This window comes from Myxine glutinosa, chromosome 5 (genome assembly GCF_964187855.1).
Source record: "Myxine glutinosa chromosome 5, kmMyxGlut1.1, whole genome shotgun sequence".
Lineage (NCBI taxonomy): Eukaryota > Metazoa > Chordata > Myxini > Myxiniformes > Myxinidae > Myxine > Myxine glutinosa.
The window spans coordinates 140,957,594-140,973,336 of record NC_136265.1 but is presented as its reverse complement, the minus strand read 5'-3'; the positions used below and the strand labels follow the sequence as shown (position 1 = coordinate 140,973,336).

The 15,743-nt window shown below is 43.5% G+C and overlaps 1 protein-coding gene across 1 annotated transcript in view; it reads right to left on the bottom strand.

Moving 5' to 3' along the window:
* The window catches only part of LOC144892387 (uncharacterized), a 77,777-nt gene extending 63,112 nt beyond the window's left edge, over positions 1–14,665 (bottom strand). The window contains exon 1 of the mRNA XM_078778803.1: positions 14,546–14,665. Coding sequence (XP_078634929.1) covers positions 14,546–14,636 — 91 coding nt within the window. The 5' untranslated portion in view covers positions 14,637–14,665. The remainder of the gene's footprint in view (positions 1–14,545) is intronic.
* Positions 14,666–15,743: the final 1,078 nt, after the last annotated feature.

Below are 15,743 nucleotides of genomic sequence, written 5' to 3'. Positions count from 1 at the left end.
TTTAATGGGGGAAAAAGGGGAAGGTCGGTTCTACAGAGTGTTATTTACAGGCAATGGGACTAGGGAATGGGGGATTGGGGATAGTTGGGGGGTATTGGGGAAATAGGGGAATATTTACAAGCGGATATGGATGGAGGCCAAATCCCATATCCGCAACAATATATATATATATATATATATATATATATATATATATATATATATATATATATATATATATATATATATATATATATATATATATATATATATATATATATACAGGCCTTCAACAATATGGAGATGGAGACAATACAGGCGTGATGGGCCAAAAGTCCCTTTCAAATGTCCCTTTCCACTTCCTGGTCATGTCAACGAGGACTGCAACAGTAAGCAAATGCTCTCAATCTAGATCTATTTCCATAATTTTGCTCAAGGCAGAACCATAGCTCATTCCAGAACCACAGCGTTGCAAAAGCAGTCACTCGGCAGAGAATATGCTGGATGGCAATAATTTGGCAGGACTATCAACACACAATGGACCTGCTATTTTCGAGAACTTTAACTTCCACCAGTGAATGTTGGCCGATGAAACACCTGGCTTATTAACATCCATGTGAAGGATTGAAGGGGAACACCTTGTCTGCAGAGCACCAGGGTGACAGCATTGTCATGTTGGGAATCAAACCCACACTAGTCAGTATGGACACCTGCGACCCAAATGATCAGGTAAGTGCATCACTAGATCTCTGGGATGAATACTTTTATGGAAATCCTGATGTTGCTCATTTATTGTTTACGATTACAAAACTACTAGACAGACAGTTCTCGAGAAAGGTCTCCTGTGCAATCTATTTATTTAGTTGTATGCAGCTGGTGCCTGTTTGGCTGCATCATTTTTCTAGGTGCGTGGCTGAGCTGCTGATGCAATGCCCCCTTTACCAGCTATCCGGAACTCATTTTGCCGACCTCTGAAGGATGACAGGCTCAGTCGCCCTCGCATGGTGTTAATTCAACGGCACAATAGGGGCTTGAACTCAAGAACCCCTAGGATCTGAAGCCATTAGTCACCTCAACAATCAAGCCAACACCTGGCTCATCTTATGCAATTGTTTTTCATTGTCACAGGTGTCTATTCACTTGATATTATCAAACGTCGCTCTAGTTGCCTGGCACCGAAACAATTTCAACTGCTCGCCAAGTGTGTACCACTTACTGCAAATATTAGCATAACGACTGTTTTCTACCAATTATAGACCAGAATCGGTCTGAATGAACCATGATGGTCAACCCTACCTCAAAAGTCATGGTGGAACTGCCAATGGAACCAAATGTTCTGAAAGATGCCAAGGTATGTTATTATGCTCTGGGTTACTGCAGATGTATTCAATGAAACCATGATTACTCCTCAATGTTTTTAACAGTGATCGACCGTGCAAAATGGGAAGCGACCCTGCCATGCCTTTCCAACCAAATTGCCAGATTCAACAGATGTTCCAAGATTGCAGCCATGACAAACGAATTTGCAGAATGAACTGACATACCCAATCTTCCCACAATCATTCAGGCACCTCGACCAAGCAATAGGAGACACATGCGGAAGGCTCAGGAATACCTGCTGCAGATGGTGAAGATTGTGTGTGTGTGTGTGTGTGTGTGTGTGTGTGTGTGTGTGTGTGTGTGTGTGTGTGTGTGTGTGTGTGTGTCATATAAATAATATAAATGAGGCATGTGATTCTGTATGTGCTGGTTATGCCAAGCATACAGCGTCTTCAGGAAGTTTTCTCATCCCTCGATTTCCTTCACATTTTGTTGTGTTAAAGCCTGAATTTAAAATGGATTAAATTTAAAAAAAAATTGTTGCCATTCTACACAAAATACCCCACAATGGCAAAATGAAAATCTTTTTAGAAATTTTTACGAATTAATTGATAATGAAATACAGAAATATATCATTTACATGTTTTCAGCCCCTGAGTCAATACTTCGTTAAAGCGCCTTTGGCAGCGATTGCAGCTTCAATTACAGCTTTGAGCCTTTTTGGGTATGTCTGTATCAGCTTTGCACATCTGGAATTGCAGAATTTCTCCCATTCTTCCTTGCAGATTTGCTCAAGCTCTGTCAAGTTGGATGGGGACTGGGGAGTGTCGGTGAACAGCAATCTTCAAGCCTTTCCACAAATTAATTAATGGGATTCAAGCCTGGGCTTTGGCTGGGCCACTCTAGGACTTTCAATTTGTTGTTCTGAAGCCATTCCAGCATTGCTTCGGCTGTATGCTTGGGTTCATTGTCCTGTTGGAACCTAAATCTTCACCACAGTCGAAGGTCTTTTTCACACTGAAGCAGATTCTCCTCAAGGATTTGCCTGTATTTGGCTCCATTCATTGTTCCCTCTGTACTTACAAGTCTCTCAGTCCCTGCCACTGAAAAGCATCCCCATAGCATGATGCTGCCACCACCACGCTTCAGGGTGGGGATGGTGTTAGATGGGTGATAAGCTGTGCTCAGTTTCCGCCAAACGTAGCGCTTTACATTCAGGCCAAAATTATCGTCTCATTAGACCACATAATCTTTTGCCTCATGCTCTATCTTTCATCTGCCTTTTTGCAAACTCCAAGTATGCTGTCGTGTCTTTTTCTAAGGAGTGGCTTCCATCTGGTCACTCTCCCATAAAGTCTAGATTTGTGAAGTGCTGCAGAGACTGTTGTCCTTCCGGCTGGTTCTCTCATCTCAGCTAAGGAATAGTGTAGTTCTGTCAGAGTGGCCATTGGGTTCTTGTTCACCTCCCTGACCAAGGACTTTCTTTCCTGGTTGCTCAGTTTAGTTGGACAGCCAGCTCTAGGAAGTCTGGATGGTTACATATTTTCCCATTTCCTAATGATGGATTAAATTCTATCCTGGAGTTCTATGAGCAATTCTTTGGAATTTATGGTAGTTTCTGCTCTGACATGCACTGTCAACTGTGGGACCTTATATTGAAAGGTGTTTCATTTTAAATGCCCAATCAAATGAATTGGCCACAGGTGGACTCCAATCAAGTTGTAGAGACACCTGAAGGATGATGAAAGGATAATAGATGCACCTGAACAAAATTTGGAGTGTCATAGCAAAGGGTTTGAATACTTAATGATTCAACACATTTCAGCTTTTCATTTTTAATTATTTTGTAAAATTTTCAATAAAAATTCCACTTTGACAATATGGGGTATTTATTATGTGTAGATGATGTGAAGTTGAGTTGATGTGTGAAGCTGTGAAGTTGATGTTGATGAAGTTGAAGTCAATATTGATGCTGTGAAGAGGAACAGGTTGAGATGGTTTGGTCATGTGTTGAGGAAGGATGAAAGTGACTGGTTGAGAAGTGATGGAAATGAATGTAGAAGGAAGTAGAAGACGGGGAAGACCGAGAAAGACTTGGCTAAAGATGGTGGAAGAAGAAATGCGGGCAAGGGGGTTAACAAGGAGAGATGCAGAAAATAGGGCAAAATGGAGAAGATTGTCATGGGGACCGCAAGGCTGACCCCCGCTCTAGCAGGGAAAATGGCCTTAAAATGCATGTTGTTGTTGTGTGGATGAGGGGCCAAAATGCATGTGTGGATGAGTGCCAAAAAAAAATATATCAATTTAATCCATTTTAAATTCAGACCAACACAAGAAAATGTGAAAAAGATGAAAATACTTTCTGAAGGCACTTTATCACATGTTTACAGAGCTTCCAGAACTCCACCTTGCAGACTTAGATTTTGAGAATCACAGGTCTGAAAAGTACAGTTATATGAATGAATGAATGAATGAATGAATGAATGAATGATCGTTTTAAGGCCATTTTTCCCCGCTAGGGCGGGGGTTAGCCTTGCGGGCCCCATGACAATCATGGTTCCCTGTTTGAGGCAATGTTTTTATGGCCGGATGCCCTTCCTGACGCCAACCCTTGGTCACGCTCTTACGATGCGCAGGGATACGGTGTACCTATTCTGAATCGGGGTACACACCGGATCATTCATCCCAGCAAGCTGGTACTCAATTTGCCGACCTCGGAAGGATGACAGGCTGAGTCAACCCCCCTGGCGTTAATTCAGCGATCGACCGGGATTCGAACCCAGGATCCTAGGATCCCAAGCCGGCACCCTAACCGCTAAAGCCAACAGTTAGAAGGAAGATTTTGTTTCCATATTGTTTGGGAGTTACAGAGACAATTGGCTTTGTGTTATTGCACTGAGGTCGATTGTCATCGAAGAATGGGTGGATGAACAATACACCGACAATGGAGCAGAGAAAGGTGTGCAGCTATTAACCGATATGTACTCTGATCTTAACTAGGCTGGGTTGGTATGGTATCCTGGACAGGTACATGTTTAAAAGTGGGATTTGAAAGATAATTGGGGGGGGGGGGGGGGGGGACAGAAGGGGTTTGGAGGCGTGGTTGGGGGTGGTTGGTTAGCTGATTACTCTTCTCATAGATATTAAAGCAAAAATGTAGAGGTAAAGGAACGGGGGAGGGGAAAAAGGAGGAAAAAACTTTTTTCTTGTGATGAAGCTTCCACTATATTCTCCCTTTACCCCTCAGGCAATTCATTGTCCCAGTGTAAAAATGTCCCAAGGGAGGAGTTGTACAGCTGCAATGGAATAATCCAAACGAGTGGATTTATTGAAGGAGGTGAGTTCAAACGGCTTTGAAAGCAAAGAGGGCCTTTTAAAATGACATACATCTCACCTGTCAAAGAGCAGGAAGTATCTGCTTTACCTCTACCCAGCTGCTAAAGGAGATGGTGGGGTAGGGAAGAAGCAATGTTGGGGGGGGGGGGGGGGGGTGTCCCTTTCCAATTACGCAAATCAAAATCCTTAAATTTGGGCAAAGTTTAAAGAACTGCATAGAAAAGTAAGGACCTTTACTACTTTGCAACAGACGACACAAAAACACAACAGGCTTTCTGGAGAACATGCAATGCTATTAAATGTTTCAAAATAAATGTGTTTTCTTCACACCAGTGGTGTGTGAAGAGCAGCATTTGAGAACAAAAGGTATGTGAAGACCCTGCTTATTGAGAAACACCTCAAAACAACTTGCATCAGCTCTTTTAAATGTCGACTGTTATGCAATGTTCTTGGGAGAAGGAATAGGCATGATGAGCGGCCCAGAGCTGTGATCAGTGCCGGTTTGGCTCCATAAATTGCTCAACAAATATATAAACCATGTTGTGGAAGGTGGTGAAATCGAGGCGGAAAATGGAAGAAAAAAAAATCTGGCAGAAAGCCAGGCCAATTTACCTGGCAGCACATCCATCCATCACGTGTGTGCATCAGCAAGGCGGCAGAAACAAAGGTTTTGGTTGAACAGGTGTACCAACTTCCCTCCAGGTTGTTCCATCAAACTCAATTAGGCGGAGGAGAGTTTTTGGTTTCAGAAAGAATAACGCATTGTGATGTTTCACATGTTGCATGGCAAAGATAAAATCATGGAAATTGTTTTTGCCGATGATGGAAAAATAAAACATTGGGTGCATTTCACATTGAAGACAGAAGATGTCAATGGCAGCACTAGCAACAGCAGGGGAGGAAAACGTTGTGGGGAGCACAGGCCTTCAAAATAGGATGTAAAGCCAGCTGTCATATTTGCAAAGTAGGTATTCAAAAAGTTTGCTGATATCTTTCACAACACGCAGCCCATTGATTGGTTCGCCCAACTGGAATTTGAATTACCGGTGTATGTAGAGTGTAGATCATGGTGTTCACTCACACGTTTCCCACTAAGTATGTAATGAATCACCAGCTTCGAAGGGCAAATGAATATTCAATCAAACATGTGACGAAACAAAGTGAAAATAAATAATATTCAATACTTGCTTTTGTCATACATCATTGCATAGTTAGTGGAATCAATTTCCATAAAAGCAATTTGTCTCCAAAATAAGTGACCGGAATGATGAAGAAATGTAAGATAACAAACAAACAAACGGAATTTACCAAAAAAAAAAACCCAAAATATAACCAGCATATGTTTGTTTTGTAGAAATCAAAATAAAGACCAATTACTGCACCGTAGTCATAAGAAGGAAGCCGGACATTAACAATACATAAACACATACACACACATCATATATAAATAAATATATATACAAAAATTATATATATACTGTCGTGGCCAAAAATATTGGCACCCTTGCACATTTTTCAAATAATGCACCATTTCTTCCAGAAAATTGTTGAAATTAAAAAATATTTTGGTATCCCATATGTATTTCTTTGGTTTGCAGTGGAACAAAACAAAAACGCTGAAAAAATGACTAAATCTCGAGCTTATTCCACACAGAAATTATAAAATGGCCCGGACAATATTATTGGCACCTTTGAGAAGTTGTTAGCAATAATTAGATTTCAAGCAGGTGATTCTCCTTTACTTTGGAATTGAACTCGCCTGTGGTGATTTACAGGTGCCTGCAATAAAAAAAAATCGCTCTCTCAACAAATTTGAATATAGAAAAGGAGTCATTCTGCTGTTTTGTATCACTGTGTGTACCACAATGAGCATGGAGAAAAAACGAAAACCAGAGAATTGCCTAAGGAGGTCAGACACAAGATTATAGCCAAGCATGGACAATCTGAAGGCTACAGGTCCATCTACAGAGACCTTGATGTTCCTGTGTCCACCGTACGCAATGTTATCAGGAAGTTTAAGGTCCATGGCACTGCAGCCAACCTCCCTGGACGTGGCTGCAAGAGAAAACTTGATTGAAGATTGCAGCGAAGGATTGTTCAAGTGGTGGAGAAAGCACCTCGATCAACTGCCAAACAGATTCAAGCTGACCTTCAGACACAAGGTAGGACAGTTTCAACTCGCACCATCCGTCAACAACTCAATGAAAGTGGGTTCTATGGTAGGAGACCCAGGAGGACCCCACTATTGAGAGAGACAGAAGAAAGCCTGACTGGAGTTTTCCAAAACACACCTGAACAAGCCAAAATCCTTCCGGGAGAATGTCCTGTGGCCACATGAGACCAAATATGAGCTTTTGTTAAAGCACATCATCTCTATGTTTACAGAAAACAAAATGAAGCCTTCAAGGAAAAGAACACCTTCCCTACAGTCAAACATGGAGGAGGTTCAGTGATGTTTTGTGGTTGCTGTGCTGCATCTGGCAGTGGGTGCCTTGAATGTGTGCATGGCATCATGAAATCCTCGGCACACCTGAGCTCCTCACCACATACAAGGCTTTCATCCGCAGCTCAATGGAATACTGTTCTCCCATATGGGCCGGTGCTCCTGCCTCACACCTAGCTTGGCTTCACGCTGTTGAAACCAAAGCTTTCAGAATAATTGGAATCTCCCGCGATGAAGCTATCTCTGAGGGCCTTTCACTCACTCACCGCAGGCAGGTATGTGGTCTTTCTGTCTTCTACCGACTCCTCTCCGGCCTTGCACCCCCAGCTCTCTCTGTGCTCTGTCCCCCAAATATTCCTACAGGTCGCACAAGATCTGCCAGCAACCCTCTGATGGTTAAACTGCTGAAATCTCGGCTCTCTGCTCACCTTCACTCTTTCATTCCTCTTTTCTCCCGCCTCTGGAACAAACTCCCTCACTCCCTTCAATCCCACTCCTCCCTCCAGGTCTTTAAAACAGCTGTTCACCACCATCTCTTATCTTCCCCCATCCAAAACCTTGATCTTTTCTACCCCCGCTAATTCACCCCAGATCCACCTTGTTTGAAATTCCAACTTCTTTCCTGGAAGTCCTGGCAGTGTCCATATGTTTTATACCTCTCCCACCCCCACCGCCCCCTTCCCATGCCCCCCCCCCCCCCAAAGCCCTCGCCCTCTCTCAGATCTCTCGATGTCTCCATGTCTCTCGGTCCCTGCTCTCAAATGTTGTGTTTGTGTCCTTCCCCCTCTCTCCCCATCTTGTCTACCGCTCCCGATGTTATATGTTTTATGTGTCGGTTTGTCTTTTTGTGTGATTAATGTTCGCTCTTTCACGAGCCTCGATCTTGTATACAAAAAAAAAATAAAAAAATCAGGAGATCACAAAGGCATTTTGGAGCACAATGATAAACCCAGTGTCAGAAAGCTCGGTTTCTGTTGAAGGTCATCGGTCTTGCAGCAGGTCAATGACCCCAAACACGCTTCAAAAATCACCCAGGAATGGTTCAAGACAAAACGCTGGTCTGTTCCGAAGTGGCGAGCAATGAGTCCAGATCTGAATCCCAATGAACACCTGTGGGGAGATCTAAAAACAGCAATTGGGAGAAGGAACCCTTCAAATCTGGGATAACTGGAGCAGTTTGCACAAGAAGATTGGGTCAAACTGCCAGTCGAGAGGTAAAGGAAAGCTCATTCATGGCTATAGGAAGCACTTGGCACTACCAATCCAATGTCAATAATTTTGTTAATGCCATTTATTTTTATTTTCTGATTTAAAAGGATATATTAAGTTCTGAATCAAAAACAAAGGTTCTGTAATATTGTTACGTTTGTAGGGGGTAGGGATACCATAGACCAGGAAGAGTGCATAAATTAGCATGCTCCGTATGTCGCGACGAAGAAGAAGAACCACCATATAATAAGTAGGGAATTTGTATTAGACCATGTGTTCGGATGAAGTGCATCTTCATCCCCATTATGAGAAGTGGGGTATGTTAATTAGCTCAAAGATTATGGGTAATATATTCCTTGTATGTCGATACCTCTGTAATTTATTTCCTATGTCCCTTTTGGCATTACACCATGGACACCAGCAGAAATCGCACATTTAAACACTCTAATTAAAAACCTATTGGAAGCCAGGACATTGAGTGCTGCCGCTAATTACATTGACTTGGGAAGCGCACAGGTCGGGCAGGCCGAGGCCATGCCCCGAGGATCCGTGATTGGGCAAGGAAGGACTGTTAAGAAGCGACTCGCTGATTGGCAAAGCACCCCAGATGACGTCAGAGGTTGGACGATAAAGAAACGCACTAGCAGACATTTAGTGCTTCTCTTCGCTTCACTCTTCTTCCCTTGGCTTCTTCTTGGCTTCTCGCTCTGAGCGGACATTCTCCCCTCTTCTCTTTGGCTCCTCGCTGCGAGCAGACATTCTCTTGTCTTCCTTTCTCCTTGGCTTCTCGCTCTAATCGACCTTTATCGCTCTCGTGTGCCTTGTCCTACCAAAGACGATAGCTGACGGTCGAGATTCGCTCTTGAGCATTCTCTCCCTGAACCTCATACAAACGGTGGCAATTTGCTCTTGGGCTCGAGGGATCTCATCGCTGGCGGCCGTGTGCCGACATCTTGCTGGTGGTCGTGAGGAGGAAGAGCCATGGACTGGGAACCGCGGGTTTCCAAGCAGGAACTGCGAGTAGACAGACACGGCCAGTTTGATTCGCACGCGAGGCCCGGAGTGAGCGCGACACACTGCGAGGTCTGGTTTTTACCGCCCACGCGCTGTGCGGAAGAGCGAGCACATTTTACCGCGAAGGCCTGAGACGACTTTGACGATTTCTGGTGAGACACACCGATCGAGTTGAGCCAAGTGCAATACAATTACACCTTTTATTTTTACATCATTATATTTCCCTTTGTCCATGTTTGGGTCTGGTGTGGAGGGTCCCTCAAGTTAGGAATTTAGTTTATCGTGCGTTTCTTTGTACCGACATTTATTTAAATAAACCTGTTATTTTTGTACATTTTAAACTAGTCTCGGTTTGAGTTATTTTTTGCAGGTTTGAGGACTGCCGATGGGATCCGTGAAGGGAAGCACTCCGGTTTCTCCCTCTCCCTCTAGTTTCCCCATGCGTATTCTCCACCATTTGAACTGAACGCCTCGGAGTAACAGCTCGTTTGGTTATCCGTGCTACCCTAAGGTGTTCATCAGGGGTAGTCACGCAACAATATTAACAGTGAAATAAAGAATTATGGAGACCGAATACTTTTGTCAATTTCAACTTATTTTTAGAGAAAATTTTGAGTTATTTGAAAAAAGTGCGAGGGTGCCAATATTTTTGGCCACGACTGTATATATCTATCTATATATACACACACGCACACACACACACACACACACATCATATATACATATATATCTATATATACACACACACACACACACACACACACACACACACACACACACACACACACACACACACACACACACATCTATATAAAGACACACACACACACATCATATATCATGTATACACACATTCATACATATATATACACATACATAAACATACACATGTACAAATAAACGGACATATATAAACACTCAAATACAGTTATATTATGTACTTGTAAGTAACTGTAAAAGCTATTTCCTTTTCCTATTTGAAGTTATTACCTTAACCTATAAGCAATTGACTGAATTTTCCAACTGCCCGGATCATCAGCTGGGCACCGTTTTTCATCGAGGTTTCGATCCTTTCAGCCCAGAACCTCTCCAAACGGCGGATCCACAACCCTGGCGATAGGTCCACATCAGTAGATTAACTCAGATGTAGTGCGACACTGGGTAGAGCACATACCTCTCCCAGGCTGAACAGTTTACCTTTTTCTATCCACACTCATAGGCTGAATCTGCAACCGGACCGGAACCAAAATCTAATTGACTTGTCACGTACCCAACTCATCCACCTAGTTTTGTCATCACCTGTCCAGAACATTTTGAGATATCGTAGTATATATCGTCTTTTGGCACTATTGCTCATTGGTGAAGAATCACTTTAAAAAACTACAGCAGCAACCAAAATCGAATCAAATTCGTCGCTGTCACATCCTCTCCACCAAATTTTGTCTGAATCTGTCCACAACTTTTTGACATTATGCTGCTCACAAACAGACAGCCAAACGCACACCTCGAATGTCCACAACTACATACTAAACCACCTTTAGAGGCCATTTTTCCCCACAAAGCGGGGGTTGGCCTTTTTCGGGAACCGTGGTTGTTGTTGTTTTTCGGTCCCCTTTTTGAAGCAATGTTTTACGGCCGGATGCCCTTCCTGACGCCAACCCTTTTTGCCGCCTTTAACGACAAACAGGGAATTACCAGTGAACTGGTACTCAATTAGCCGACCTCGGAAGGATGACAGGCTGAGTCAACCCCCCTGGCGTTAATTCAGCAATCGACCGGGATTCGAACCCAGGATCCTAGGATCCTAAGCCGGCACCCTAGCCACTAGCCCAACACCAGGGATATTCCACAACTACATACTATGGATGTGTAATTACGAAGCATCTTTCAAAATGGTTTCTATGCTGATGGTGACGAGGCAGTGTCCCTGCACAAGGGAGTGTGTGCACAAAGTGTGCAGGTGGGTACCATGGGTGAAACTATTTAGAATTATTTTGTGCAAAGGAAACTCACGGCTGGGCAAAGGGAATTTGACGTTTTACCGTTGACTCGTACAATATGCTTTTCAGTTCCATGGTGCAGACGTTTCCACAAAAAACGCAAATTAAACAAGTGCACAAACAACTGTAAGGACAAAGGAGTGGAGGTAAACATCATTGTGAACTTTATGCTGGAAACAAGGAATTGGTGACTGGATGTCACCAAGGGGGGAGCGAGACCAGGGAAAAGGCCACAGAGGTCCACGAGCCCACCTCCTGTCTGAGGTGGGCGAGTCAAAGTAGACATTAAGGTGCGAGGTTAACTACGAGTGAGTCCCCTCACAAGGAACTTCAACGAAGGAGGCGGCCATTATGCCCATCGTGCCTGTGCAATGGTTGCGAAGCTGTGGTTGTTTGTCTGTGCTCCATCCTTTAAATGCTGAGTGTCAAACAAGGAAACAGCAAGTACCATTATTGGCCTTTGGTATTGACTTGGTCAGGTTTGAACCACTGACCTGCTAGAATCAAAGCGGACATGTAGGCATAAATTGGTGGAGAAAAAAATGATGACGTCATCGGTCACGTGGTTCGGCCGCCATATATGCTGAGTGTCAAACAAGGAAACAGCACATCTCTTGAGCTTCATGGGGACCATCACAGCTTGCAATCTCAACTTAGACAGTATGGTGGACATGGCCCTCAGCACATGCATATTTTTTGAAGAACTGCTGAACTGAAGTGTCAATTTGTCAATTTCTACTGTATACATTTCAATTTAAATAAAATAATGATTGTAAAGGTCGTTTAACATAATCTCGGAGGTTGAGCGCTGTTGAGGCAGTCTTATACACTACCTTATTTAACTAAGTGCTGCAAAACTGGAGGTGCTTGGAAGCTGTAGGAAGTCGATTTGTGTTCCAGTGTTCAAGTATAGAGTTAAATTTTAATACGAAAAACATGCTATAAAAATTAAGTCCGGAAGTTTCCTGCCGTTTTTCCACAGTTGACGTTGTGGCTATTACACCACCCTATCTAACACGTTTCATTAGTCATCCGTGCCTGTTGTTTGTGTCATTTATGACGTCCTTAGAAACAGCAATTTTCATGTTTGGAATGATTTTCAATTTTGTTTGACTGCCAGGCAGGTAGACAGAGTAAAACAAGAAACAACAATCATAGATTGTAGGCCCTTGCCCGGAGGTGTTTTTAGTGGTTTTTAAGGCTTTTGTGTTGAAACAAATATGGCAGCCGAACCATGTGACCAATGACGTCATCATTATTATTTTCTCTCCACCAATTTATTCCTTGATGATGCTCAACAAATTTCATCTTAATCGCATGAAGTTTTGTACTTGTCGATTTATGATGTCATAATGGAGGCACCTATGACATCATCATTAACATATTTTATTCCACATGGAGAGTTATTTACAATGAGCCATGTCTCAATTTTCTATATTCAGCGCTTTCAGAGATATAGAGGTGCAACGTTTTTCGGTTTTTCCAAGATGGCGGCTGAACCACGTGACCGATGAAGTCGTCATTATTTTTTTTCATAGCGCTCAAGAAATTTCATCTTGATCGGATGAAGTTTTGTACTTGTCGAATTATGACGTCATAATGGAGGCGAGATTCGGCGATCGACCGAATTCCGTCATAATGGATTCGGCGATCGACCGAGATTCGAACCCAGGATCCTGGATCCTGGGTTCGAATCTCGGTCGATCGCCGAATTAATGCCAGGGGGGTTGACTCAGCCTGTCATCCTTCCGAGGTCGGCTAATTGAGTACCAGTTCACTGGTAATTCCCTGTTTGTCGTTGAAGGCGGCAAAAAGGGTTGGCGTCAGGAAGGGCATCCGGCCGTAAAACATTGCTTCAAAAAGGGGACCAAAAAACAACAACTACCACGGTCCCCGAAAAAGGCCAACCCCCGCTTTGCGGGGAAAAATGGCCTCTAAACGGTGGTAATGGAGGCACCTATGACATCATCATTAACGTATTTTATTCCCCATGGAGAGTTCTTTACAATGAGCCATGTCTCAATATTTTATATTCAGCGCTTTCTGAGATAGAGGTGCAACATTTTTCGATTTTCCAAGATGGCGGCCGAACCACGTGACCTATGACGTCATAATTATCATTAAAAAATTATACAGGTGGAGTTTCACCTATGGTGAAAATTTCCTGTCAATAGGACAAACGGTTGCAGAGAAAATCATATTTATTCTGTGCGGACAAACAGACAAACAGACAAACAGACAAACAGACAAACAGACAAACAAACGGACTCAAATGCAATACCCCCTCCTCTGGCGAGGGTAACTAGAAAATTGGATGGACAAGGCCCATCATGCCTGTGCAACAACAACACCAGATTAAAAATAAATCCGTTAATCAAACTTCATTGTGGGGATTGGGGAGGGGGGTGGAGGGGAGAGGTGAAAATGAATGAATGAATGATCGTTTTAAGGCCATTTTCCCCGCTCGAGCGGGGGTTAGCCTTGCGGGCCCCATGACAATCATGGTTCCCTGTTTGAGGCAATGTTTTTATGGCCGGATGCCCTTCCTGACGCCAACCCTTGGTCGCCTCTTACGATGCGCAGGGATACGGTGTACCTATTCTAAACCGGGGTACACACCGGGAGGGGTGTGGGGATGAAAAAAGTGAGCCTCAGGGGATGATCACCAGGGTGTTTAAAAAAACTAGGGCGAAGTCTATGGCACATGTCGCAAATCTGAGTCGCAAATCGCCATGCTTCCCACCTAAAGCAAAATTGAAAGATCGAAAAACGTTCCAGCAGGAATGATCCAATTTCAGCCACTACCCAATCAAATTGCTCAGCTTCATGCCCTCAAAAGGATTCTCACAGCTTGTGAAAGTGCCCCCCATAGACTCGGGTTCTCTGCTGGATCACATCTACCACACCAGCTCAAGCACAAACACCTTTGTTTTGTTGATGATGTGGATGTCTACTACTCAGATCATGAGGCTACCTACCACCATTGTATCTCTACCTGTATAAGCTACCTTGCCTCTGGTTCAGTCACTTGTTTCCTTTAGTTATTGTAATTCATTTTGTCGTGTGTGGTATGGTGTATCCTGGTTTCAAGTCAAACCCCTCCTCAGCGTGGTAACCAGGTTAACAGAGGTGTATCACTGCATGCTGGCTAACAGAGCTATGGCATCATCATACTCAAGGGTAACAATGAACCCAGGCACAGGGTCCCAGCTAATGTCATCTGAATGTTCCCTTGAATGCTCACCTTCGGAGAACTTGCAGCAATCCCACGTGAAGATGTCTCCACAGAGAGCAAAGCAAAGTAAGGCAAGGGCTAAGAGAACTGTGTAGACCATAACACCTCGAGGGGATCACCCCTTGAACTCTCAAGCTTTGCTTCCTCTGTAAGGGGAGGAGTGGCTGAATTAGGGAGAGAATGACAGGTATGGGTATGGTTGCACAGTTTTCCGAAAAAATAATAATTCTCCAACCTTCGTCAATCACGACCAATCAATTTTTCTTCTATTGAAGACCATGCCCATTGCCCATGTCCTTGTTTCTCAAGACCCGCGCGGGGTGAAGCGTTCTATGAACTCCAGTTAGGTAAGTGATGAGGAAGTCTTTGGCAGGACACAAAGCAAAGGAGGCAACTTCCTTCTGATGCTAACTTGGATATATGATCAGAGTCCTGCCAGATATGGCCTGAATCACGAGTTTCAGGGACTGCACACCTCTGTAGTGGTTTGCCGTATCGAAATGCATCACAATTTATACAATAAAACGTGTTGAAAATAAAACATACCAGCTTCATCGAGATACCCAATTACCCAATTTCTTGAAATCCAAATGCTCATTGCACACAAAGCCAAGTTACCCTTATACTTAGACTCCCAACTATGTGGGCAACCCTTGTGCCAAGCACACGAGTTCGCAGAATACGTACAGGTGGTTTGTTATAATTTTGGTTGATAAATAGTACAGACTAATGAACACTCTTCGTATATAAACCCGCAGCGGATACATCCATTGGATTTTCAAACTACTATGAGATGGAGTCCCACATAAGCTGGGTCGGAGTCTCAAAGTCTTGAACCAAAGACGGAGACAGTTTGATGGAAGGTGATGCAACATACTGCATCCCTGCTTTTCATCACCATTGTCATCCTCATTACACTTTTCTCCCAGAAAGTCAAGGTGTTTGATCAAAAATTTCAGGTTAATTAAAACACCCTGATGAAATTTTCTCCATTTGTCATCCCGGCACTGGTAATGTCGGGAATTGCCGGAAGTCATCAGTTAGAAAGTTTAGTTCAGGTAGCCCACACCTTCTCTTCCATTATTCCTTTCTGCCCCTAACTCACCCAAAGTCCACCTGCGCTCCCCTCTCGTTCTCAACCATCATCCTCATTTTCGAATTAGTTATTTTTAGAATCTTAGCCATCCACCCTCTCCCCCATCACAAT